The following is a 27307-nucleotide window of genomic DNA, read 5'->3' as shown; positions in this document are numbered from 1 at the left end:
GCCCCTTCGCCAGGTGAGTGGAGAGTTCTGGCCTACTTCTTACTGTGTTTACCCCAGTCCAACGCCGGCGTCTCCACATCGGTGCTCAACACTCCTCGTTCACTCCTGTCAGTGCTGTGATAACCCACGCAAAATCCGATCTATTTGTAAACCACTGATATCGGGCTGGACTTGCAAATCAAACCACACAGCACTATTACAAAGCACAGCAGCAAAACAGGATTCTGATGACAGGTGACTACCATAGCAACTCTACGGTGCAGAAGGGGGCCATTCGGCCCATCGCGTCCACACCGACCCTCCGACACAGCATCTGACCCTGGTCCACCCAGGCCGTCTCCCATAACCCTGTACATTTACCACGGCTCAGAGTGAAGGGACAATCCATTAAGACAGGGATGAGGAGGAATCTCTTCAGCCAGAGAGTGGTGAATCTGTGGTACTCTGATCCACAGAGGGCTGTGGAGGCCTTCAAGACAGAGATCAATAAGTTCTTGATCAATAAGGGGATCAAGGGTTATGGTGAGAAGGCAGGAAATTGGGGATGAAAGTTAGATCGGACTCGATGGGCCAAATGGCCTAATTCTGCTCCTAAATCTTATGGTCTTTAGCAAGTGAATGAACTTGTCTTCATGTAATGGTTATCACAGCCTTGGAATGACTCAAAGTACTTCACAATTAATAAAGTACACTCAGTCTGTGTTGTAATGTGGGAAGTCTGGGAAGTAATTTATTTACTGCAGCTCCCACAAAGAGTGACAGCGTGAGCAGAAAGCTGTCTTTAGGGATTTTTGTGTGAGGGATAGACCTTCAGCAGGGGACCACTTCATCAGAGTGTCGCGGGTTCTTTCACATCCATTGAGAGAGCTCACGGAGTTTAATTACTAATTGAAAAGACAGCAATTCCAACAGTGCAGCACTCCCTCAGCACCGCGCTGCAGCATCAGTCTGGCTCCTGTTCCCCAGATGAGGAGATGCCGGCGTTGGACTGGGGTAAACACAGTAAGAAGTCTCACAACACCAGTCCAACCAGTTTACTTGATAGTAAACCCACAAGCTTTCAGAAACAGTGTTCCTTCGTCAGATGTGTGGAAGGTTCTGATCAGAGAAAGGCATATAAACTGGGTGTGTCTCTGTTATCCCGTTCTCCAGTCCAGACGTGAGGCCGCAAAGCTCAGACTCAAACATTAAGACCACTGGCACTTAATCACCAGATGAAGGTCTGATCCTGGGCAGTCTGCAAACCAGGAAACCATAGCCACCGATGCTCACCCTCTTCTCATAATCATTGCAGACTTCCAGTAGGTTTGGGAACCTACGACAGTGGTACACTCCCCATATCGCTCTCAACAATTTATTCAGTGTAAATGAGCCATCGAACCAGAGATCCTCCTACTCTGCACCAACTGAGCTATTGGGATCAACGGAGAAACTGAACATTAACTCAATCCCCCTTCCAACATAGGGGAAATCAATTTCCTGTGTTGGGAATGTCCAGAACAAGGGATATGTCCAGATCTTTGTTATTCAGGAGTGATGTGGTGAGTGAATTCCTCATGCAAAGGTGAGTGGAAGTCTGGCACTCTCTCCCTCACAAAGCTGGCGAGGCTGGCTATCGAAACTTACACAATCGAGGCAAAGTTTATTGCTTAGTGTCACAAGTAGGTTTACATGAACACTGCAATGAAGTTACTGTGAAAATCCCTTAGTAGTCACACTCTGGCGCCTGTTTGGGTACACTGAGGGAGAATTTAGCACGGCCAATGCATCTAACTAGCAGGTCTTTCGGACTGTGGGAGGAAACTGGGGCCCCCGGAGGAAACCCACACAGACAACGTGCAGACTCCGCACAGACAGAGAGCCAAGCCAGGATTTGAACCCAGGACCCTGGTGCTGTGAGGCAGCAGTGCTAACCACTGTGCCACCCATAGATGAAGAATCAACTGGAATGGGATTTGAACCCATATATGCAAAGCTCAATGAATTAACAGTCCATCACCTTAGCCTCTCAGCCCCCTCGTCACACAAAAGATTAAGGAACTTTTGATCAGGATTGGGCCATTCGAGTCTGTTCCACCATCCAACATCATGGCTGATCTGGTCCTGGTCCCAGCCAAGTAACTCGGTTCCAGGACCACGGTGGGTAGTTGGAGCTAAGGTGCAGATCAACCTTAATATCATTGAATGACAAGACAGGTTCAAGGGGCTGAATGGCCTCCTCCTACTGCTGTGTTCCCAAAATTTGGTTTGATTTGATTTATTGTCACGTGAATCAGTATATAATGAAAGGTATTGTTTCTTGCACTACACAGAGAAAGCATACTGTTCATCGAGAAGGAAAGGAGAGAGTGCAGAATGTAGTGTTACGGACACAGCTAGGGTGTAGAGAAAGAGCAACTTAATGCGAGGTGGGTCCATTCAAAAGTCTGATGGCAGCAGGGAAGAAGCTGCTTCTCCCTGAAGAACAGCGAAGGAAATACAGAGCCTCGAGAGAAAAGAGAAACCGAAACAACATCAAACCTCGGTGCCAACAGCCATCGCTGTTTTACAATTGAATAAGCAATTAATATTCCTCAGGACACCTTACTGCTTTCTCTCACTGAATTGTTGGGGTTGCAGTCTATCACTTGATGTTTGGAATGGGTTTCAAATGGTTGATGATTCATCAAAATAAAGTTTATTTATTAGTCACAGGTATGGCTTACATTAACACTGCAATGAAGTTACTGTGAAATTCCCCTCGCCGCTCACACTCTGGCGCCTGTTTGGGTCATTGCACCCTAACCAGCATGTCATTTGGAACGTGGGGAGAAACCGGAGCACCCGGAGGAAACCCAAGCAGACACGGGGAGAATGTACAAGCTCCACACAGACAGTGACCCAAGTCGGGAATCGAACCCAGATCCCTGGCAGTGTGATAAGCAGACCCTGGCAGCAGTGCTAACCACTGTGCTACTGTGCTGTCCCTTTATAATTAATATTCATAACTTATAACATGGTACTTTAACTGCTGCTTTACCCATTTCAGATCAGAATGAAAGGTACAGATGAGTAGGGTGGATGTATAATCTATGTCATAGAATCACAGGACTGTACAGTGCAGAAAGAGGCTCTTCGGCCCATCGAGTCTGCACCGAACACAATCCCACCCAGGCCCTACCCCCATATCCCTACATGTTATACCCACTAATCCCTCTAACCTACACATCCCTGGACACTAAGGGGAAATTTCTTAGCATGGCCAATCAACCTAACCCGCACATTTTTGGACTCCTTAGTATAGATATTGGTATCAGTGTTATCCACCCAAAGGCAGCCAAACCTTCATGCAACACAGTGCAGTGAGGAGAACCAAGAAACTAGATTCTGCCTTCGCTCATTCTGCTTTGGGCGGCATGGTGGTACAGTGGTTAGCATTGCTGCCTCATAATGCCAAGCTCTTGGGTTCAATTTCTCGGGCGACTGTGTGGAGTTTGCATGTTCTCCCCATATGTTTCCTCTGGGTGCTCCAGTTTCCTCCCACACTCCAAAGATGTGCGGGTTAGGCTGACAGAACCATAGAATCCTCTACGGTGTAGGAAGAGGCCATTCAGCCCATCTAGTATGCACTGACCACAATCCTACTCAGGCCCTATCCCCATAATCCCAAGTATTTACTCTGTTAATCTCCTTGACACCAAGGTCAATTTAGCATGGCCAATCTGCCCAGTAAGAAGCCTGACATCACCAGGTTTAAGTCCAATCTGCCTAACCCACACATCTTTGAACTGTGGGAGGAAACCCACAGAGGGAAAGTGCAAACTTTACTCAGACAGTGACCCAAGGCTGGAATTGGACCCGGGCCCCTGGTACGGTGAGGCAGCAGTGCTGACCACTGTGTGTCATCCTGTTGCCCTTGGTCATGATAAATTGCAACTTAGTGTCAGGGTGATTAGCAGAGTAAATACTTGGCATTAAAGCAATAGGACCTGAGTGGAAATACTGTTGGTGCAGGCTTGATGGGCCGAATGGCCTTCCTCTGTACTGTAGGGATTCTACGATTAATAGTTCAGGTACTTAATATCAATATTGAGTTACCATAAGAATGCCGCACCCTACCTTTTCACAATGATGCTTGGGTTTGCAGTCACGAGGTGTGTCCTGTGTCCAGCATCCTTGGTGTACTCATTAGACAGAGGAGGGAGGTTACACCTGCGAAGAGAGAAGGAACAGGACACTCAAGTACTTTTTTATAATCTAGAATTGCAAGTTCTTCACTTGGTCACACCCTTTAACAAAGATCGAATCCATCCATGTTTCATTAGAAGGTGGTGGGGCACATTTTGGTCAAGGCCTGTTTCTCAGGCATTGGCATGGTGCTGTGTCTGAACCGTGAGGCCTAGATTTCATTGGAATTTGGCCCTTGGGCTGGGACATACACAACTACAGGTGCTGGCCATGTCTCTTCCAACGATGGCCTAGTGATAGTATCACTAGACTATTAATCCAGAAACGCAGCTAATGCTCCGCGGACCAGGGTTCAAATCCCACCACGGCAGATGGTAGAATTTGAATTCACTTAAAAAATATCTGGAAATAAGAATCTACTGATGACCATGAAACCATCATCCATTGTCATAAAAACCTACCTGGTTCATTCATAACCTTTCGGAAGGAAATCTGCCATCCTTACCTGGTCAGGCCTATATGTGACTCCAAACCCAAAGCAATATGGTTGAATCTCAACTGCTCTCATGGCAACTAGGGATGGGCAATAAATGCTGGCCAGCCAGTGAAGCCCATGTCTGATGAATGAGTAAAAAAAATCTTGCCTCATCAGAGACATTGGGTCGCCTGCCTCATTGGCGATCACCAGTAGGGGTGGGGAGGGGTGGGGTTACACTCCAGTTCCTCCCAGCTTCACGAGACCGTGGTTTAAAAGAAATCAATATTTAACTCCACTTTCGTTGCTGGCTGAAGAGATTGAAGTAATTTAGCCTCAATGTCTGTCCTGTTCTTTGCTTAATTCATTGGAACCTCATTTCCATGTTTATGCCAAGCTAAACAAAGAACAGTACAGCACAGGAACAGGCCCTTCGGCCCTCTAAGTTTGCACCAACCATGTTCTGTCTAGACCAACCATTTAAGAACATAGGAACATAAGAAATAGGAGCAGGAGTCGGCCATCTAGCCCTTCGAGCCTGCCCCGCCATTCAATAAGATCATGGCTGATCTGAAGTGGATCAGTTCCACTTTCCCGCTTTCTCCCCATAGCCCTTAATTCCCTTGTCTATCAGAAATCTATCGACCTGTGACTTAAATATATTCAACGAGGTAGTCTCCACCACTTCAACGGGCAGAGAATTCCAGAGATTCACCACCCTTTGAGTGAAGAAGTTCCTCCTCAACTCTGATCTAAACTGCTCCCCCCCCCTTATTTTGAGGCTGTGCCCTCTAGTTCAGTTTTCCTTTCTAAGCGGGAAGACTCTCTCTACCTCTACCCTATCCATCCCCTTCATTTATATCCCTCCATTGCCCTGTTGTTCATATGTCTATCAAGACAAGTCTTAAATGTGGCAAACATAACTAGCTAAGGGGACTGCCTGAGGTGTCTGAGGAAAAAGGCTCCACAAGTTCAGAAGTGGAGCAGAACGATCCGTATCAAGATTGGACATAGACTGTCCCAGTTTAAATTGGTTAATTTTACACCATGAAATGATCAGCCAGTTTGTAACCTCACACATCCTAAAGGGTCCAAATCTGATCAACAATGGCACCACATTACGTGTAACATATTGAGACTTCTGTATTACAGTGACTTCCCGTAAAGGTCACATGTGTAATACCGTCCCTATCACAGGGTATTAAAAGCCGCTATGACTGGTGAATTGACAATGATGGAAATAGAAAAGGAATGACTTGATTAAACATAAATTATTCAAAGCAAGTTGTGCTGTTTTACATTGCCCACTTTCTTTTTAGAGCTGTTTGGTATCGTACCTTTTTACTTAATCGAACTTGCCCACTAGCTTTGTTAATAAATGGTCACTTTGACTGCAGCACTGTAGGAAGGAAGCTGGTGGAATCAGGGTGAGTGGTGGCACAGTGGTATTGTCGCTGGCCAGAGATCCAGCGTAATCGTCTTGCAACCTGGGTTCAAATCCCATCATAGGGGAACTCAATTTTTTTAAAAATCTGGGTATAACAAATCGAATGATAACCATGAAACCTTTGTCACAAAAATCAATCTGGTTCACTAATGTCCTTTCGGAAGGAAATCTGCCGTCCTTACCCAGTCTGGCCTACATGTGACGCCAGAGCCACATCCATATGGTTGGCTTTTAAATGTCATTTATCCAATGACTACAAAGAAAACATAACAAAACCAGACAGACCACCTGATATCACTCTAGGCATTGGAAATGACAATGGCCTTAAATGGGGGAGGCAATGGCCAAGTGGTATTATGGCTAGACTACTAATCCAGGAACTCAGCCAATGTTCTGGGGACCCGGGTTCAAATCCCACCACGGCAGATGCTGGAACTGAGTTCGCTAAAAATAAAATTTGAAATTAAGAATCTACTAATGATCATGAATCCAATATCGATTGTCAGAATAAACGCATCTAGTTCACTAGGGAAAGAAATCTGCCAACCTTACCCGGTCTGGCCTACATGTGACACCAGAACCATAGCAGTGTGATTGAGTCTCAACTGCCCTCGAGCAACTAGAGATGGGCAATAAATGCTGGCCAACCAGTGACGCCCAAGTCCCAAGAATGAATAAAAAAATTATGGCAAATCCAATCCTGCAAAGCCCTCCTTACTAACATCTGGGGGCCTGTGCCAAAACTGGGAGAGCTGTCCCACAGATTAGTCAAGCAATAGCCTAACACAGCCGCTCTCACAGAATCATACTGCACAGATAATGTCCCAGTCACCACTGGATGTGACCAGAAGCAGAGGTGGCAGCACCATGACATGCGGTTGGGAGGCAATTGCCCTGGGAGTCCTCAACATTACCTCTGGACCCCACTGAATTCTCCTGGCGCCAGGTCAAACATGGGTAAGGAAACCTCCCGCTGATTTCCACACACTGTCCTCCCTCAGCTGATGAAGCAGCACCCCTCCAAGCTGAACACCAACTGGAAGAAGGACTTACGGTGACAAGGGTGCAGAATGTACTCTGGGTGGGGACTTTAATGGTCCTCACAAAGAGTGGCTCAGTAGCGCCACCACAGGCTGAGTTGGCTGGATCCTAAAGCACATCGCTGTTAGACTGGGACTGCGGCAGGAGGTGAGGGAGCCAACAAGAGGGAAAAGCATACTTGACCTCATCCTCACCAACCTGCCATCTGTACATGACAGTATCAGTAAGAATGACCACTGAACAGTCCTTGTGGGGTCCCGTCTTTACACCGAAGATACCCTCCATCATGTTATTGTGTGGTACTACCATTGTACTAAATGGGATAGACTTCAAATAGATATAGCAGCTCAGGACGGGGCATCTATGAGACATTGTGGGCCATTAGCAGCAGCATAATTGTACTTTGTCACAAACAGTAACCTCGTGGCCTGGAATATTCCCCACTCTATCATTACCACTGAGCCAGGATGTGTAGGTTAGATAGATTAGTCATGGGGAATGTGTGGGGTTACGGGGGTGTGAGATGGGGAGAGGGCCCATATAAGATACTCTGTCAGAGGGTCAACGCAGACTAAATGGGCCCAATGGCCTCTTCTGTACTGTTGGGATTCGATGATTCCTCAGTCCGGCACTGCTTTGTTGACTTTGGATTGTGTGCTCAAGTGTCTGCAGTGTAGCTTGAGCCTATGATCCTCGGACTCATAGCTCATAGGGCTGTCACTGAGCCCACCACCCTCTGGGCGAGGAAGTTCCTTCTCATGTCATCTCTAACTCTTCCACCTTAAATCTATTAGGGGCGGCACAGTGGCACAACGATTAGCGCTGCTGCCTCACAATGTCAGGGACCCAGGTTCAATTCCAGCCTCAGATCACTGTCTGTGTGGAGTTTGCACATTCTCCCCGTGTCTGAGTGGGTTTCCTCTGAATGCTCTGGTTTCCTCCAACAGTCCAAAGATGTGTGGGTTAGCTGGATTGGCCATGCCAAATTGCTTCTTAGTATCAGGGGAACTACCCAGGGTAAATGCATGGGCTAACAGGGATAGGGCCTGGATGGGATTGCAGACAGTACAGACTCGATGGGCTGAATGGCCTCCTCCTGCACTGTAGGGTTCTATGATAATTCTGGAATGTTTTCCTCCTCTTCATTCTGGGAGTTATACTAGCCTTAGATCCTGTCACTTAGATACAAATTGGTCCTTTATCATCAGTCTGTGTAATGATTAACAGAAAGTGTTGGATGGAAAGTGTTGCCTAAACAGAGCTGGGGCTTCACTCAGTTTTATTTACATTCTGGTTACTCAGTCAGGATAGCTTTTTGGCAATTATCTAAGGCTTTGGCGTAGCTAGTCCAGATCACAGACGGCTAGGTCTCCAGCTTTTTCATTCTGAGCTAGTAGTGCTGAGTGTACATCAGCAGACACAGAAGTCGACGTGGGCTTTTGTTTTGAGTTTGTAGATGGGGAGAAAATAGTCGGACAGGCTGGCAGGGTGGGGAGCTTGTTGGAGCTGCAGTGTTAGTGTGGATGTTTGCTGCAATCCCATAGTGACTCAGGCTGTAGGATGGCACAGTGCTTAGCCTCACCATGCCAGTGACCCGGGTTCGATTCCTGGCTTAGGCCACTCTAAGAAGTCTCACAACACCAGGTTAAAGTCCAGCAGGTTTATGTGGTAGCAGACCGGGCGTATAAAGGCACACGTTCAGTTTAGAGAATAATTAGACCATTCTGCGCAGAATTTTCACATTCTCCCTGTGTCTGCGTGGGTTTCCTCCGGGTGCTCCGGTTTCCTCCCACAATCCAAAGATGTGTGGGTTACGTTGATTGGCCGAGCTAAATTGATCCTAGTGTGGGGGGATTAGCAGGGCAAATATGTGGGGTTATGGGAGTAGGATCTGGGTAGTGGAGACTCAATGGGCCGAATGGCCTCCTTCTGTACTGGAGGGATTCTATGAGGATTCTATGACTCTGCACAGTCCTGGTCTGTCTCATTCTTGTCGCAATCAACAAACATCCCTAAAAAGGAACAGATTACGTTGCTGTTGGTGCCAGCTTACTGTACCCCAATGGGCTGCCTTATCTCCTATGTTATCATAGTGATGGCACTTCAAAAAAAGCATCTGGGTGACTGCAGCTCGCGAGAAGTTTTTGATGTGTGTGTGGCCTTTTCCACACATTCCCAAAGAGGCTCCCCACTGTCAGACTTCACAAGAGCTCATGCTGTTTCCCTCAACACTCTTAGAAAGTCTATACTGGCTGGGACCATTGGATGCTTTTAAATAGACTGGCCAATTGCTGATGTACTTATTCTAGTTGTATTCAAGCAACTGATCATACAGAGTCACTAAGGCACAGACGGAAACCATCGAATACATGCCAAAAGGGGCACAGTGGCTAGCACTGCTCTCTCACAGTGCAAGGGACCTGAGTTCAATTCCAGGCTTGCGTGATTGTCTGTGTGGAGTCTGCACGCTCTCCCTGTGTCTGCGTGGGTTTCTTCCGGGTGCTCCGGTTTTCTCCCACAGTCCAAAGATGTGCCAGTTAGGTGGATTGGCCATGCTAGAATTGCCCCTTAGTATCAGGGGATTACCCACAGGGTAAATACATTGGGTTACAGGGATATAGCCTGGCTGGCACAGCTGTCAGTAGGGATTTTATGATTTTTCTGCAGCATAATCCAGTTCATCCCATTCTTCTGTTCTATCTCTGTCACCCTCCAATTTTATTTTGCTCTAAGTGAAAGTCCAAATTCTTTTTGAAATCATTGGCCACCTCTGCTCCCGCTACCCTGATACGGGGAGAGTGTTCCATTACCACTTGCTGTTCAACACTGCATCTGCCAACATGTTGTTAACGGAACAAAAATATTATCTCCTTAGTGCTGGCTTGTTCCCATCTCTCCACAACATACCCCAGCTCTGCAAACAGGTCCATTCTCATTGGGAACCACAGGGTAAGTAAGACTCCATTCCCAACCTTTGTCTCAGCTGTGGAAAGGCTTGGTGTTCACTACACTCTGTGGCTCGAGATTCTGACAAATTTGCCTCAAATCATTTCCCTTTGGATGTTAGCCAAATAATGGAAGGACTTCAGAGAATTCTCTTCCAAATCCCAATTTTTGTCTTCACTCACTTGGGTGCAGGTTAGGCGGACTGGCCATGCTAAATTGACCCTTAGTGCCAGGGGATTAGCAGGTTAAATATGTGGGGTTATAGGGATAGAGCCTAGGTGGGATTGCGATCGGTGCAGACTCGATGGGCCAAATGGCCTCCTTCTGCACTGCAGGATTCTATGATTCGATGGATTCTATGGTTTTTCAACGCAGACTAATGAACTTTAGCTGAACGATTTTGTGACCCCCACCTCCCACTCCGCTGGTATACCCTGGTTTCATTTTTTTTATTGCTCCCAGACAATGTACAAGAGGAAGTGTGTGGCCTGATTCCTCTCGTGGCTGTGGCATTGTTTCTCCATGTCATCAAGCGCACCGTGATCAGCATCCTGCTGACCTTCTTTCCCTTGACTAACTTTCGACTATGCCATCCTTCTTGGCTCTCTGCACTTTCCTAACCACGGTGTGGAGATGCCGGCGTTGGACTGGGGTAAACACAGTAAGAAGTCTCACAACACCAGGTTAAAGTCCAACAGGTTTATTTGGTAGCAAAAGCCACTAGCCTTCGGAGCGCTGGCTGCCCCTTCGTCAGGTGAGTGGAAGTGGGAGTGGGAGTAGAACTCGCACTCACTCCATACCTTTGAGGCTGTTGGGGAACATCCATAAGAGATGTGTAGTTGGCGTGTTTAGGAAAAACAGTAAGAAGTCAAAGGTATGAAGTCAAAGGTATGGAGTTTTTGTTGCATTCGTTCATGGCACAGCAGACCATCGCTAGTTGCCCTTGAAAAGACAGTGTTTAGATATCTTCATAAACAACTGCACTTCATCTGGTGTAAGTGTATCACAAGGTGCGGTTAGGGAGCGAGTTCCAATCGTGACACTGAAGGAACAGATACATTTCCAAGCCAGGGGGCTGTGAGACTTGGAGAGGAACTTGCCCATCCCTAGTTGCCTGATGGCAGCTGAGAGTCAACCACATTGCTGTGGGTCTGGAGTCACCTGTAGGTCTGACCAGGGTAAGGACAGCAGATTTCCTTCCCTAAAGGACATTAGTGAACCAGATGGGTTTTTCTGACAACTGACAATGATTTCATGGCCGTCAGTGGATTCTTAACTCCAGATATTTTTTATTGAATTCAAATTCTACCACCTGCCGTGGTGGGATTCGAATCCACCTCTGACACGCTCTTTCGATCACAGTATTTGCGTGGCCAGTCCAGTTCAGTTTCCAGTCTTCCGAAGTTCAAATGGTGCCAATAGCAAATATTGTTGTAAAATGTTCCCTTTTTTTGCCACAGACAGGGGCATTTTTATTTCCAATAAGACTAACTTGTTCTACGCTGTTCGAAGTGTCTTAATTGTAGATTCTGGCAATGTCCTGATGACTGATCTCATAGTCAGTGTTCATCCTGGCTGTTGATTTATTTTCATTAATGTCACTGCTGAACAATCTAGCTTCACAGAAGTAGTTGCACTAATTGCAATCAACACAGTCAGTGCTGCAGGAGAACAGTGGGGCGGCATGGTGGCACAGTGGTTAGCACTGCTGCCTCACAGCACCAGGGACCCGGGTTCGATTCCTGTCTTGGGTCACTATCTGTGTGGAGTTTGTATGTTCTCCCCGTGTCTGCGTGGTTTCCTCCTACAATCCGAAAGATGTGAAGGTTAGGTGCATTGGCCAGGCTAAATTCTCCCTCAACGTACCCGAACAGGTGCCGGAGTGTGATGACTAGGAGATTTTCACAGTGACTCCAACGCAGTGTTACTGTAGGCTGACTTGTGACAATAATAAATATACTTTAAACACTACTGCATTGAACTGCTACACAGCCACCATGATCCTGCTCCATCTGATGTCCGCCTACATGTTCATTTCAGTAGGTTCATTGGGTGACAATTGGGAAAGTTCTTTGTCTGACTTTATTTTGTCCTTCAAACAGACAAAGTTAACTTTATTTATTCATCACAAGTAGGCTTTCATTGACACTGCAATGAAATTACTCTGAAAATCCCCTAGTTGCCACACTCTGGTGCCTGTTCGGTTACACTAAGGGAGAATTTAGTACATAGCAGTGGTCTTCCCCAAATGTTAGTGCTAAACCACTGCTTTTTTGACATCTATAAATGGCTTGAATATTAGAGTCAAATTTCAAAATTTGAGAACATAAGAACTATTTCTTATGTTCTCAAATTTTGAAATTTGACTCCAATATTCAAGCCATTTATAGATGTCAAAAAAGCAGTGGTTTAGCACTAACATTTGGGGAAGATTTGTCAATGAAATCTAAATTGGAGCAACAGCAAACCCTGGGGATGATAATCATTGACTAAAACAGAACAAAGGTGGATTACAAAAATGGCCAGACAAGTGGCAGGTAGAACTTAATGCAGAGAAGTGTAAAGTGATGCACTTTTGCAGAAGAAGTAGGGAGACACTTGCTGGCATGGTTCTAAAGAGTGTGCTGGGACGGAGGGACCTCGTCCATCCATCTGTGAAGGTTGGCGGGACACATTGACTAGAACTCTTCCACCCTGCCCGCCATGGAATCAGCGCAACGAGGATCCGACAATGGAAATCTCCACTGACCTCGGGCAGGAACTTCCATTCTCACCCAACTGAGGCCAAAAAATCCCACCCTTCCGGAGAGCAGGTAGCAAAACATGTCAACGGATCTTGAGCACCAAGTGTAAAGCTACTGAATACAAAAGCAGGCAATTTATGCTGAATGTTTATAAAGCTCTAGTTAGACCACAACTAGAGTATTGCGTTCAGTTTTGGGCACCACATTTTAGGAAAGAATGTTCTTGACAGGGTGCAGAGGAGGTTTACCAGGATGGAAACCTCCTTGGAACAAAGGAGATTGAGGGAAGATTTTATGGAGGTGTACAAGATTATGACGAGCAGGTCAACAGGTTCCCATTGACTAATCATACAAAGACTAGGGGACACAGATTTAAAATTTTATACAAGAGATATGGGGGGGGAGTGTGAAAAAAAACACTTTCACGCAGTGAGTTGTTAAAAAGTTGAACTGACAACGAGGGTAGTGAAAGTGGAACCTATCAACGATTCCAAAAGGAGATTGGATGGACACTTGAAGAAAGTAAACCTGCAGAGCTACAGGGGTAGAGAAGGGAAATGGGGCCAATTAGACAGTCAGCATTGCCTCGGTGGGCCAAACGGCCACCTTCTACACTGCAACGACTCTTTGTTGAATGGGATGGGACAGTCTACATCCACCTGGGAGAGCAGACGAGACCTTGTTTAATATTAGACCCGAAAGGGACGGTTTCCGACAATGAAAAGCTCCCTCAGCACTGCATTGGGATGCCAAGCCTGGATGCTGCGCTGAAGTCTCTGAAATGAGACCCAAGCCTCAACCTTCAGAAGAGGCAATGCGACCCACTGAGTCAAGGTGTCAGACATGAGTCATTTCCTCCTTCCTGGAGAGAGGCAAGAGTTGGAACACGGGACAAAAAAAAAAAGAAACTTGCAACTCTCAGTGTGCAAGGAAAATGGCTCACTGATTAGTTGTTTGTTGTGCAAGCTACAAAATAGTGCAATTCCTGTTTCACTAAGAGACGTCGTGCTAACGAATAACGTTCCACAAAAAAAAAGACTAAGGCTGCAATTTTCTGGGCCCTTATCACCTTTACACTCCCGCTGAAGACAACCACACCACCCCCCCCCCCCCCCCCCCACCCCCCCCCAGCCTCCCTGCTACGGTAGGCTCCCCGGCAGTATGGCCTGCTGGCAACACGGATGACCAATGGCGAGCCACCTCCGCTGTGGGAAAACCCACCCCACACGGGGGGGGCAGGGGGGGGGGGGGGCGGGGTGGAAATCCCAACCTTAATCTGAAATCTCACATGACTCAGGCCAGAGAAGGTCGAGTAAGGGGGGGGTGGGAAATAGTATAATGGATGGTAAAACCGGCTACAAAACAGAAGACAGGAAGTAAGGGGGGGAGGGAGGGACAAAGTTATTTACTCAGATTGGCGGAAAATGGGAAGGGGTTGGCGCTCGGAGCCATGTTGTTTACTACTTACCATTTGGACTCGAGAATCAGAACTATAATTTTTAAAATTTGCCGCTCACACGTAAGCGAAGGGTACAGGCGATCCTGAGGGCAAAACGCAGCTAGAGATTTCCAGGATGATAGTCACCAGTGAGGTTTGCGATAACGCACTGGTTGGGACAACTATGGAATCAAAGCTCGCAGGAAAATGAGAGCGGGATTGTCGCTGAGCCGGTCTCAAGGGCCCGGGGATAATGCCTCGGGGGGCATTCTTTTGAATCATTCCGTGACGGCCGGTGGGATTTAAATTCACTTCACAAGATCTCGATTTGAAGGCCGGTCTCGCTAGTGGTGGCCAGGAGACTATCACCGGTGGCTGTAAAAAGCTATCTGGCTCATTGCCCTTGAGGCAAGGAAAGCTGCTGTCCGCTCCGGGTCTGGCCGGCGCGTGCCTCCAGTCCCACCGCTGACTCTTAAATGCCCTCTGTGCCAAGCAATGAGGGACGGCCAACGAATGCTGTCCTTGCCAGTGACGCCTACATCCCAGGAAAGGATAAAGGGAAAAAGGGGGCACAGGTCCACAAACTCATTCAAAGTAGCAGCACAGTTAAATCAACCTGTAAGGGTGACCCTGGGCTTCTGGCCACCTGTTGGTCGCTGGACTCCCACTCTGACCTCTCTGTCCTCGGTCTGTCAAACTGTTCCAATGAAGCTCAACAGTATCTAAAAATTCAGCCCACATCATATGACTGGGCATCGTACTGACTGAGTTCACCAATTTTGGGCACTCACCACTGCGCCTGTGTTTTTTGAAGTTCTGACTCTCCTTTTCCATTTAACCCTTGTTTAGGGCCATCTTTTATTTCTTCAATTGGCCCATTTGCCGCACCCTGCCCACCCCCCCCCAAACTCCCTTTGTGCTGCTTACACCTCACCCTCCCCCACCCTCACCTCGCTCCGTGTTAGGGTCCGTGATCCCTTCCCGGGCTTAGCTCAAAGCCCGCGATCCATAATCTTCCCCCGGCTCCCAGCTGCGGCCACCACGGAGTTCACCTACCGCTCAGACCACCTGACTGTCAGCCAGATCCCTGTGTCTGAGTGGTGGAAATCCCCATTCTGATCTTGTTAAGGCTGCCCCCAGAGTGTATCACTTCAGCCTAGCTGGTTTTACAGTTGGTGATTTGATGGGGATTTCTGACATTTCTACTTTTACTTCCATTGGAACAGGGTTTAGCTGGGTTTCACTCATTCTGTTACACAGTCCTCCCTCCAGGCCTTTGCGTAGAGTCTCTCTTAAATTCTTTCGTGGGATGTGGGTGTCGCTGGAACGGCAGCATTTATCGCCCCATCCCTAATTGCCCCTTGAACTGGCTGGCTCGCTAGGCCGTTTCAGAGGGCAGCTACAAGTCAGCCACATTGCTGGGGCTCTAGAATCACATGTAGGCCAGACCGGGTAAGGACGGTAGATTTCCTTCCCTAAAGGACATTAGTGAGCCAGACGTATTTTTACGACAATCGACGATATTTTCACAGTCACCGTCACTCACACCAGTCTTACACGTTCCAAATTAATTCACGGAATTCAAATTCCCCCAGTTGTTGTGATGGGGTTTGAACCCACGTCCCCCAGAGCAACGGCCTGGGCTCTGGATTACTACTCCAGTGACATTATTATTACACCTACCCCTCCACTATCACTGCAGGAGGACCCACTTCAACAGTTCTGATCGTCAAATCCATTGCAGAGGTGGCACAGTGGCGCTGTGGTTAGCACTGCTGCCTCACAGCGCCAGGGACCCGGGTTCGATTCCCAGCTTGGGTCACTGTCTGTGCGGAGTTTGCACGTTCCCCCCCGTATCTGCGCGGGTTTCTTCCGGGCGCTCCGGTTTCCTCCCACAGTCCGAAAGATGTGCTGGTTCGGGGCATTGGCTATGTTAAACTCTCCCAAACAGTGCGGCGACTAGGGGACTATCACAATAACTTCATTGCGGTGTTAACGTAAGCCTTTTTTTTTGACACGGAATAAATAAACTTCAGGGTGAAAGGCAGAAGGACACAAAACAGAGCAAAACACGGGCAGGCCTGGAGTTAAAATTCAAGAGTAGGGATTAATTCTTAACTGCAGGCAAGAAACATTGAAAAGCTCTCTTACCGCATGACAAAGTCAGCCTTGTCGATCTGCCTGCCACAATCACTCTCCTTCAGAATTCCGCCATTTCCCACCACTGAGCACTTCTTCAGTGGCAACTGCAATGGTGTATCCTAGCAACAAAGAGAGCCGCTTTCAATCACTGGATTCACCCTGCCCTCTGTTACATTATCAGTTTCCTTTGGTCTTTAAAGCCTGACAGCTTTACACAGAACTGCTAAATCCACTTCCTTCACAAAACATTAGTTTCGTTTTAAGATCCTTCGAAGGTTCTACCACGACTAAGGTCCTTCATGCATTATATAAGATCCAAACTCGCTGAAACGCCGCACCAGGTATAAAACGGTTCGTGCACTACATCATGCTTAAAGTGCTTCATTCACTCTTTCATATTTAAATTCCCTCAGTCTGCCTTTCATTTAAGATCTATTTTACACAACGCGAGGAACGGTGCCTGTTTGGCAATCATTAAACATGCCTTAGGGACATTATGTTTCCCAAACTGAGATAACTTTCATCTCTGTAAATACGTACAGCTTGCATATCTACTTCCGTCCCATGCTTATTCCGTTTGCTCGGAACACTTTGACTGAGATAAGGGCTGAAGTCAAAACATCGGCTGCTAACCTGGGGAAACATGGAGAAGATTTCGTTGTTGACGGGGAGCGAGTAGAGGAACTCTCCGTCAAACTTGAGGCTCTTTCCCAAGGGAGAGTTCAGCTTTGTCACAGCAAACAGCCGCTGGGCATCACAGCATTGCTCGAGGAGCCTCCTGCAACAAAACACAAACCATTTCAAATAGGTATACACGGAGACGTAACGGAATACTTTACAAATCTCTGCTCATGGCACGGAGGCAATCCCAGGCCAGCTAATTTAGAGGGGAACCCAAGATCCTTTTACAAGCGCGCGAATAATAAAAAAAGCAATCAATGGAAGGTTTAAAGTTAAATTATCAATCGCAAGTAGGCTTACGTTAACATTGCAATGAAGTTACTGTGAAAATCCCCTGGTTGCCACACTCTGGTGTTTGTTCGGGTACACTGAGGGGAGATTTAGATTGGCCAGTTAACAAAAACCAGCACGTCTTTCGGAAAGGAAACCCACGCAGACACGGGGAGAACGTGCAGACTCCGCACAGACGGTCACCCAAGCCGGGAATCAAACCCAGGTCCCTGGCACTGTGAGGCAGCAGTGCTAACCACTGTTGGGCTGTTTAGGGATCAAAACTAAATGTTAGTGAGGAGGTTGGGGTACTAATTGTGTATTTTCATTTGAGGAAAGGATGCTGCCAGTGCAGAATTAAAGGAAGGATGAAGTAGCGATAATGGGTTGGATATTTAAAAAAGAACTACAGAGCAGTTAAATAAAAATATGGCTTGTTGGAATGATACTTTTACTCATTTTACATGCTTGGGGCTGAGAGCCCAGGCTCCCAGTGGGTGGCACAGCGCCAGGGACCCGGGTTTGATTCCCACCTTTGGGCCACTGTCTGTGTGAAGTTTGCACGTTCTCCCCATGTCTGCATGGGTTTCCTTTGTGTGCTCTGGTTTCCTCCCACAGTCTGAAAGCTATGCTGGTTAGGTGCATTGACCCAAACAGGTGCCAGCGTGTGGTGACTAGGGAATTTCACAGTAACTTTATTGCCACCTTACTTGTGACTAATAAATTTACTTTACTTTATAAAAGGATGAACATACTTTGTTGACATAGTTGGAGAGAAGATTGACATATTTAAGCTATTATAACAAGCGTGTTTTCCTGTGATCACTTTTGCCAGTGGCACAATGCTCATTTGCACATGATAACGAGGTGTGAAATACTAATAGTTTCTTGATACCTTACAGGTCTGGCATGTTGACACTTTTATAGGGTTGCAGCAACAGCTCTTGGTTGAGAAAATTATGAATGGCATTTTGTAAGCAATTCCACACATGCCCATGTTATTAGAGTGTTCACTGGTTCCATATAGAGTGTATATGAGATGAGCGGGCATGGGAGTGACATGAGTTGGCATGGACCATATCAGTGGCTATGGAGGTAGGTGGGAGGTCATCTGTTGGTACAAGTTGGCATAAAGGGGGCATGAGTAAGGGCTTTTGACCTTCCCTTTCAAAAGATTCCAAATCCAGACTATGAGTTATGATTCCTTTGAAAGGCAGTGAAACACAACTCATGGAGAAGCTGACCTGACTTGCTGGCATAGTGGTCCCAGTGGCCTCATGGTGGCCCACTGCTGCCTTATAATGCCAGGGACCCAGGTTCGATTCTCGCCTAGGATGACTGGGTGGAGTTTGCGCGTTCTCCCCATGTCCGTGTGCGTTTCCTCTGAGTACTCCAGTTTCCTCCCACACTCCAAAGATGTGCAGGTTAGGTGGATTGGACATGCTAAATTGCCCCTTACTGTGCAAAGATGTGTAGGTTAGGTGGATTGGCCATGCTAAGTTGTCCCTTACTGTCAAAAGATGCGTCGGTTAGGTCGATTGGAGATGCTAAATTGTCCCTTACTGTCAAAAGGTGTGTAGGCTAGATGGATTGGCCATGCTAAATTGTTCCTAAATGTCAAAAGGTGTGTAGGTTAGGTGGATTGGCCATGCTAAATTGTCCCTAAATATCAAAAGATGTGTAGGTTAGGTGGATTGGCCATGCTAAATTGTCCCTAAATATCAAAAGATGTGTAGGTTAGGTGGATTGGCCATGCTAAATTGTCCCTAAATATCAAAAGATGTGTAGGTTAGGTGGATTGGCCATGCTAAATTGTCCCTAAATATCAAAAGATGTGTAGGTTAGGTGGATTGGCCATGCTAAATTGTCCCTAAATATCAAAAGATGTGTAGGTTAGGTGGATTGGCCATGCTAAATTGTCCCTAAATATCAAAAGATGTGTAGGTTAGGTGGATTGGCCATGCTAAATTGCCCCTTAATGTCAAAAGGTGTGTAGGTTAGGTGGATTGACCATGCTAAATTGTTCCTAAATGTCAAAAAAGTGTGCAGGTTAGGTGGACTGGCCATGCTAAATTGTCCCTAAATATCAAAAGATGTGTAGGTTAGGGGGATCAGCAGGGTAAATGAATGGGTTACGGAGCTAGGGCAGGAGATAAGCCTGGGTAAAATGCTCTTTTGGAGTCAGTGCTGATTTGATGGGCCAAATGATCTGCTTCTGCACTGTAGGGATTCTATGATTCTGTGACCCCAAGGTTGCCCTGTTTCACTGGCAAGTAACATGGTGATAGTTGTGCTACATAGTTGTGTCTTTAGTTGGTCAAACACCTTGGAAGAATTTCAGCTCACCACTGATTTGCTCTGTTGAGAGAGTTTCACAAATATAATGCTATACTCTCCATTTCCTTTCTCATGTGTTTCAGTACAGTTCTTTGAACTGGGCAATCTGAGGGCATAATTTAGGTCTACAAATTGAGCTTCCGCTGCGTTTTTAGGAGGAGTCACTCAGAAAATAAAACCCTTTCTTGAGGATGTCGGATCAAAGTGTATAATCAAAGTACCAAATCACCTACAATTTACTACAAAATCTGGTGCTCCAAGTTCACTGAACAGCTGGCCCTGCATACATTGGATACAACAGTAAGAAGTCTCACAACACCAGGTTTAAGTCCACCCAGTTTATTTGTTAGTAATCCCACAAGCTTTCGGAAAGCATGTTCCTTCGTCAGTTCTCTGAAAGGTTCTGATCAGAGAAGGGCGTATGAAGTCACACACAGTTTACAGAATACTGATTAGAATGCAAGTCTTTGCAGCTAACCTGCTATTCAAGTCTTAAAGATGCAGAGTGGAGATTCCAATGGGCATTCGGTCTCTGATCTTTGGGTAAGCGTTCTCCAAGGCGGCCTTCACAACACATGACAGCGCACACATGAGGACGGCCTCAACCGGGATCTTGGGTTCATGTCACACTATCTGTTACTCCCATGACTTGCCTGGGCTTGTAAAATCTCACTTACTGTCCTGTCTGGAGTCAGTACATATCTCTTTAATCTATGCTAATGCTATTTCCACTCACGCTGTCTGCATCTTGTGTTTGTGAGTTTACTATCAAATAAACTGGTTGGACTTAAACCTGGTGTTGTGAGACTTCTTACTGTATTTACCCCAGTCCAACGCTGGCATCTCTACACAGGATACAACAGTTTGCTAGGCAAAAACACAGCTTGGTGTATTTGAGTGGACCTTATTTGGCCATTTATTCTTGAACTATGTCTTTCTGCATCACAACTATACTAATTTCTGCTTTATCTGAAAGGTTCGATTCAAAACTTTTTAGCCCTCCAAAGAGGTAAGACAGTTTGCTCAGGGGGAGACAGTCTGGGAAACTATTGTCACTACACCTGGCTTAATCCAGTTTAAAATCTAAAAGTTCTCACTTACTGTCCTTATGCCTAATTACGTTGGGGGGTGGGGATGAGAGGAAAATTCAGATTAAATAATTAATGGCAGTGTAAAGTTTTAATTTTTTTGTCCACTTGATTACATGATTTATTTAAAAGTAATTGGAACATTTATTTAGGCTTACATTAACACTGCAATGAAGTTACTGTGAAAATCCCCTAGTTACTGGCACGTGCTCGAGTATGCTGAGGGAGAATTTGGCATGGCCAATGCATTTAACCAGCATACCTTTTGGACTGTGGGAGGAAACCGGAGCACCCGGAGGAAACCCACGCAGACATGGGAAAAATGTGCAAACTCTGCACAGACAGTGACCAAAGCTGGGAATCGAACCCGGGTCCCTGGTGCTGAGAGGCAGCATCGCTAACCACTGTGCCACCGTGCTGCACATTGTAATGATTATTGGGATGAAGATGGAGGGGCATGTTTCCATTTAAATGAAAACTTGTGAAGCATTTAGACAGGGGGTAGACAGAGGGGAACCTGTGGATGTGGTGTTTTTAGATTTCCAGAAGTCATTTGATAAGGTCCCGCACAAAAGGTTGCTACAGAAGGTTAGGGTGCACGGAGTTGGGGGTAAGGTGTTAGCGTGGATAGAGGATTGACTGTCTAATAGGAAGCAGAGAGTTGGTATCAATGGCTGCTACTCTGGTTGGCGGTTGGTGACTAGTGGAGTGCCGCAGGGATTGGTGCTGGGGCCTCAACTATTTACCATTTATATAGATGATCTGGAGGAGGGGGCTGAGTGTAGGGTGACGAAATTTGCTGATGACACAAAGATGAGTGGAAAAGCAAATTGCGTGGAGGGTGTGGAAAGTCTGCAGAGAGATCTGGATAGGCTGAGCGAGTGGGCGAGGAACTGGCAGATGGAGTATAATGTTAGCAAGTGTGAGATTATCCACTTTGGCAGAAATAATAGTAGGAGGGATTATTATTTAAAGGGCGAAAAGCTGCAGCATGCTACGGTGCAGAGGGACCTGGGGGTCCTTGTGCATGAGTCGCAAAAACCCAGTCTGCAAGTGCAGCAGGTGATCAAGAAGGCGAATGGGATGCTGGCCTTTATAGCGAGGGGGATAGAATATAAAAGCAGGGAGGTCTTGCTGCAACTGTACAGGGTACTGGTGAGGCCACAGCTGGAGTACTGTGTGCAGTTTTGGTCGCTGCACTTGCGGAAGAATATATTGGCCTTGGAGGGAGTGCAGAGGAGGTTCACTAGGCTGATACTGGAGATGAGGGGGTTGGACTATGAAGAGAGACTAAATAGACTGGGTCTGTACTCGTTGGAGTTTAGAAGGATGAGGGGAGATCTTATAGAGACGTATAAGATAATGAAGGGGATGGATAGGGTAGAGGTAGAGAGATTCTTCCCGCTTAGAAAGGATAGCAGGACTAGAGGGCACAGCCTCAAGATAAGGGGGGGTGCAGTTTAGATCAGAGTTGAGGAGGAACTTCTTCACTCAAAGGGTGGTGATTCTCTGGAATTCTCTGCCTGTTGAAGTCGTGGAGGCTACCTCGCTGAATATATTTAAGTCACGGGTAGATAGGTTTCTGATAGACAAGGGAATTAAGGGTTATGGGGACAAAGCGGGAATGTGGAACTGATCCACTTCAGATCAGCCATGATCTTATTGAATGGCGGGGCAGGCTCGAAGGGCTAGATGGCCTACTCATGCTCCTATTTCTTATGTTCTTAAAACATCCACTCTCCTCCACCACTGATGCACGTTGCCAGCAGTGTGTACCATCTCCAAGATGCACTGCAGTGACTCACCAAGTCACCTCCAAAACCTGCAGCCTGTATCATAGAAGGACAAGGGCAGCAGACACATGAGATCACCACCACCTCCAAGTTCTCTCCCTGTTGCAACCACCTTGACCCGTATCACCGTTCCTTCAATGTCACTGAGTGAAAATCCTGGAACTTCCTCCCATCAGCACTGTGGGTGTACCTACACATGATGTGGCGATGCCAGCGTTGGCTCTCCACTCACCTGACGAAGGAACAGCGTTCCGAAAGCTTGTGGGTTTTTACTACCAAATAAACCTGTTGGACTTTAATCTGGTGTTGTGAGACTTCTTACTGGGTGTACCTACACCACAGGGACTGCAGCAGTTTGAGAAGACAGCTCACCACTATCTTCTCAAAGTGCATTAAGGATGGGAGATAAATGCTGGCCCCAGCGACACCCACATCCCGGCTGGGGTCTCTGCCTGTGCATATTCTCCCCGTGTCTGCGTGGGTTTCCTCCGGATGCTCCAGTTTCCTCCCACAGTCCGAAATACATGCTGGTTAGGTGCAGTGGCCGTGCTAAATTCTCCTTGAGTGTACCTGAACAGGCACTGGAGTGTGAAAATCAGGGGATTTTCACAGTAACTTCATTGCAGTGTTAATATAAGCTGACTTGTAACACTAATAAATAAACTTTAACAATTTTTAAAAGAATTAAAAGAAATCAGCTGCCCCTTGACAATGATGTTTTTTACTAGCTCCTAGATCAGAAATAACAGCCAGTATTTTATCACCTTGCTTGGGTGAGGCTCATAAATCCCACCCAACGCCAATGGAGAATTCCATTCTACAAGCCTTATCTGGCCTGATACTGGGGCAGGTGTGGGGGTAAAATTCAGGCCCCTATGTATCTTATTTATTGCATATACACAGTTTGGTCTGTGCACATTTCACCACTGGATAAATATTCTCATGTACTACGGGGTTTCTGCTCATTAACATACACTTTCTGAGGCTGTGACTTTTCTACTGAAGGCTGACAAACGTCTATAAAGAATGACAGCCTGCAGAAAACATCATTTCAGCGGCAGTTAGTGTCAGTAGAAAATCCTGCTGAAGTCACTGTGAAAATCCCCAAATCGTCACACTCCAGCGCCTGTTCGGGTACACTGAGGGGGAATTTAGCACGGGCCAGTGCACCTAACCAGCATGTGTTTCGGACTGTGGGAGAGAACTGGAGCAGCCGGAGGAAACCCACGCAGACACGGGGAGAATATGCAGGATCCGTCAGTGAAAACCTCCTCTGAACCGGGATAATGGCACAGCCATATCTTCAGTATTCCCGAACACTTTGTGAGCCTGAGACTCAAAAGGAGTGAACACTGCTGGTTTGGAATGCACACAAAATATTCCCCAGTGTCCTGTTTGTTTTTTTTTTAAACCCCGGTTTGGAATTTTGCAAGTCTGATCTCTAAAATGCGCACAATTAAACTCTTTTTTTTGCTGCATTTTGTTAGGTGCAAAACCTTTCAGTAAAATTCTGTGATCAATCCCTCACAGCAAAGCTGCAGCACAGGTGAGATTTCTCCTGATTCCTTGGGCAGGGACGAGAAGTATGAACGTAGAGGAAATGTGTGGTTTCAACTGAAAGAAGGATAATCAGATCACCGGTTCGCGTCAGCCCACTGCAGTCATTGTGGCTTCGCTATCTGATAGGAATAAATAGTGTCACACGGAGCTAGGAAGGGAATTTGGTTCCCGCAGCCTGTCTAGCACTCGGCCTTCTTGAAAATGTGGATGTGGGTGTTCCCTCGAGCGCTGGCAATGCCGCTTTGGGTGTTATTCTGATGTTGGAAAGTCCTTTTAGCTCCTGTGACACATGTAAGTCCAACCCGTATGTGGAAAGGCACGGTGGCACAATGGTTAGCACTGCTGCCAAGGAACAGCTCCCGGCTTGGTTCACTGTCCGTGTGGAGTCTGCACATTCTCCCCGTGTCTGCGTGGGTTTCCTCCGGCTTCCTCCCACAGTCTGAAAGACATGCTGGTTAGGTACACTGGCCGTGCTAAATTCTCCCTCAGTGTACCCGAACAGATGCCACAGTGTGGCAGCCGAGGGAATTTTCACAGCAACTTCGTTGCAGTGTTAATGTAAGCCTCCTTGTGACATTAATAAATAAACTTTGAAACAAGAAAGACACAGTTTTCCTTCTCTTAAAGGTGTTAGTGAATTGGTGAGGTTTTTAATAACAGCTTTATAAACAACTAATTCATACTGGAACTCAGGTTTTCAAATTGCCATGGTTGGATTTGAACAGATCCGGCAGTGGGTTAGCACTGCTGCCTCACAGCACCAGAGGCCCGGGTTCAATTCCAGCCTCGGGTCACAGTTTGTGCAGAGACTGCACGTTCTCCCCGTATCTGCATGGGTTTTCTCCAGATGCTCCGGTTTCCTCCCACACTCCAAAGATGTGAAGGTTGGGTGGATTGGCCATGCTATATAAAAAGGAAGAGGCTGGCTAGGGTGAACGTTGGTCCTTTAGAGGATGAGAAAGGGGACCTAGTGGTAGGGGATGGCTAAGGTCTTGAATAACTTTTTTGTTTCTGTCTTCACGGAGGAGGACGTGAATAATTTGCCGGGTGTTAGAGATGGAAAGGTGGTAGGACTGGAGGGTCTTAATGACATTACTGTTACTAGAGAGGCGGTGCTCGACAGACTGGAGGGGCTGATTGTGGACAAGTCCCCAGGACCGGATGGAATGCATCCGAGGGTTCTGAAAGAAATGGCGGAGGTGATAGTGGATGCCTTGGTGGTTATTTTCCAGACGTCGCTGGATTCCGGCGAAGTGCCGGAAGATTGGAAAACGGCTAATGTTACGCCGTTGTTTAAGAAGGGTGCCAGGCAAAAGGCGGGGAATTATAGGCCGGTTAGTTTAACGTCTGTGGTAGGTAAAATGTTAGAATCCGTCATTAAGGAGGAAATTGCGAGGCATCTTGAAGGGAATTGCTTGATAGAGCAGACGCAGCACGGTTTCATTAAAGGGAAGTCGTGTCTGACAAATTTACTGGAGTTCTATGAGGATGTGTCTAGGGCGGTGGATAGAGGACAGCCGGTGGATGTGGTCTTTCTGGATTTTCAGAAGGTGTTTGACAAAGTACCTCACAAGAGGTTATTGCAGAAGGTCGAGGGACATGGAGTTGGGGGTAGGGTGTTAGCGTGGATAGAGGATTGGTTGTCAAATAGGAGGCAGAGAGTGGGGGTCAATGGGTGCTATTCGGATTGGCGGATGGTGACTAGTGGAGTGCCCCAGGGGTCGGTGCTGGGGCCTCAGCTTTTTACCATTTATATAGATGATCTGGAGGAGGGAACCGAGTGTAGGGTGTCGAAATTTGCTGATGACACCAAGATTGGGGGAACGGCAAATTGTGCGGAGGGTGGGGAGAGTCTGCAGAAGGATCTAGATAGGCTGGGCGAATGGGCCAGGAAATGGCAAATGGAATTTAATGTTGGCAAGTGTGAGGTGGTCCACTTTGGTAGGAATAATGGTAGGAAGGACTATTACTTACGTGGCGAAAAACTGCAGCAGGCGACGGTGCAGAGGGACCTCAGGGTCCTTGTGCATGAGTCGCAAAAACCCAGCTTGCAGGTGCAGCAGGTGGTCAGGAAGGCGAATGGGATGCTGGCCTTCATAGTGAGGGGGATTGAATATAAAAGTAGGGAGGTCTTGCTGCAGCTGTATAGGGCATTGGTGAGGCCGCAGCTGGAGTACTGTGTGCAGTTTTGGGCGCCGCACCTGCGCAAAGATATTTTGGCCTTGGAGGGAGTGCAGAGGAGGTTTACTAGGCTGATACCGGAGTTGAGGGGGTTGAGCTATGAGGAGAGGCTGAATAAACTAGGCTTGTACTCATTAGAGTTTAGAAGAATGAGGGGAGATCTCATTGAGACGTATAAGATGATGAATGGGATGGATAGGATAGAGGTGGAGAGACTCTTCCCGCTCAAAAAAGACAGTAGGACTAGGGGGCAGAGCCTCAAGATAAAGGGGGGGCGGTTTAGAACGGAGTTGAGGAGGAACTTCTTCACTCAAAGGGTGGTGAATCTCTGGAATTCTCTGCCCGTTGAAGTGGTGGAGGCTGCCTCGCTAAATATTTTTAAGACGCGGGTTGATGGGTTTTTGATAAGAGAGGGGATTAAGGGTTATGGGGAGAGGGCGGGAAAGTGGAACTGAGCCACGACAGATCAGCCATGATCTTATTGAATGGCGGGGCAGGCTCAAAGGGCTAGATGGCCTACTCCTGCTCCTATTTCTTATGTTCTTATGTTCTTAAGTTGCTCCTTAGTGTCAGGGGATTAGTAAAGTAAATAGGTGGGGTTATCAGAATAGAGCCTGGGTGGGATTGTTTTTAAAGTTTATTTATTAGTGTCATGAGTAGGCTTACATTAACTCTGCAATAAAGTTACTGTGAAAATCCCTTCGTTGCCGCACTCCGGTGCCTGTTCGGGTACACTGAGAGAGAATTTAGCATGGCCAATGCACCCTAACCAGCACATCTTTCAACCTGTGGGAGGAAACCCACGCAGACACAGGGAGAATGTGCAGACCACACAGACAGTGACCCAAGCTGGGAATTGAACCCAGGTCCTTGGCACTGTGAGGCAGCAGTGCTAACCACTGTGCCACTGTGCCATGATTGTGTCAGTGCAGGCACGATGGGCTGAATGGCCTCCTTCTGTACTCCACGGATTCTACGAACTTCCTCTATACTATGA

At 46.9% G+C, this 27307-nt stretch overlaps 1 protein-coding gene across 1 annotated transcript in view; it reads right to left on the bottom strand.

Annotated features, from left to right (window-relative positions):
* st8sia1 (ST8 alpha-N-acetyl-neuraminide alpha-2,8-sialyltransferase 1) overlaps positions 1 to 27307 on the bottom strand; it is a 71857-nt gene that overhangs the window by 16440 nt on the left and 28110 nt on the right. Inside the window, exons 2-4 of the mRNA XM_080207207.1 lie at positions 17034 to 17178; positions 16410 to 16519; positions 4099 to 4191 (exon numbers count right to left, since the gene is read on the bottom strand). Of these exons, the coding sequence (XP_080063333.1) occupies positions 4099 to 4191; positions 16410 to 16519; positions 17034 to 17178 (348 nt within the window). The remainder of the gene's footprint in view (positions 1 to 4098; positions 4192 to 16409; positions 16520 to 17033; positions 17179 to 27307) is intronic.

Source organism: Carcharhinus amblyrhynchos, chromosome 19 (genome assembly GCF_965287045.1).
Source record: "Carcharhinus amblyrhynchos chromosome 19, sCarAmb.v2.hapA, whole genome shotgun sequence".
Classification (NCBI taxonomy): Eukaryota; Metazoa; Chordata; class Chondrichthyes; order Carcharhiniformes; family Carcharhinidae; genus Carcharhinus; species Carcharhinus amblyrhynchos.
This window is presented reverse-complemented; position numbering and strand designations above follow the sequence as displayed.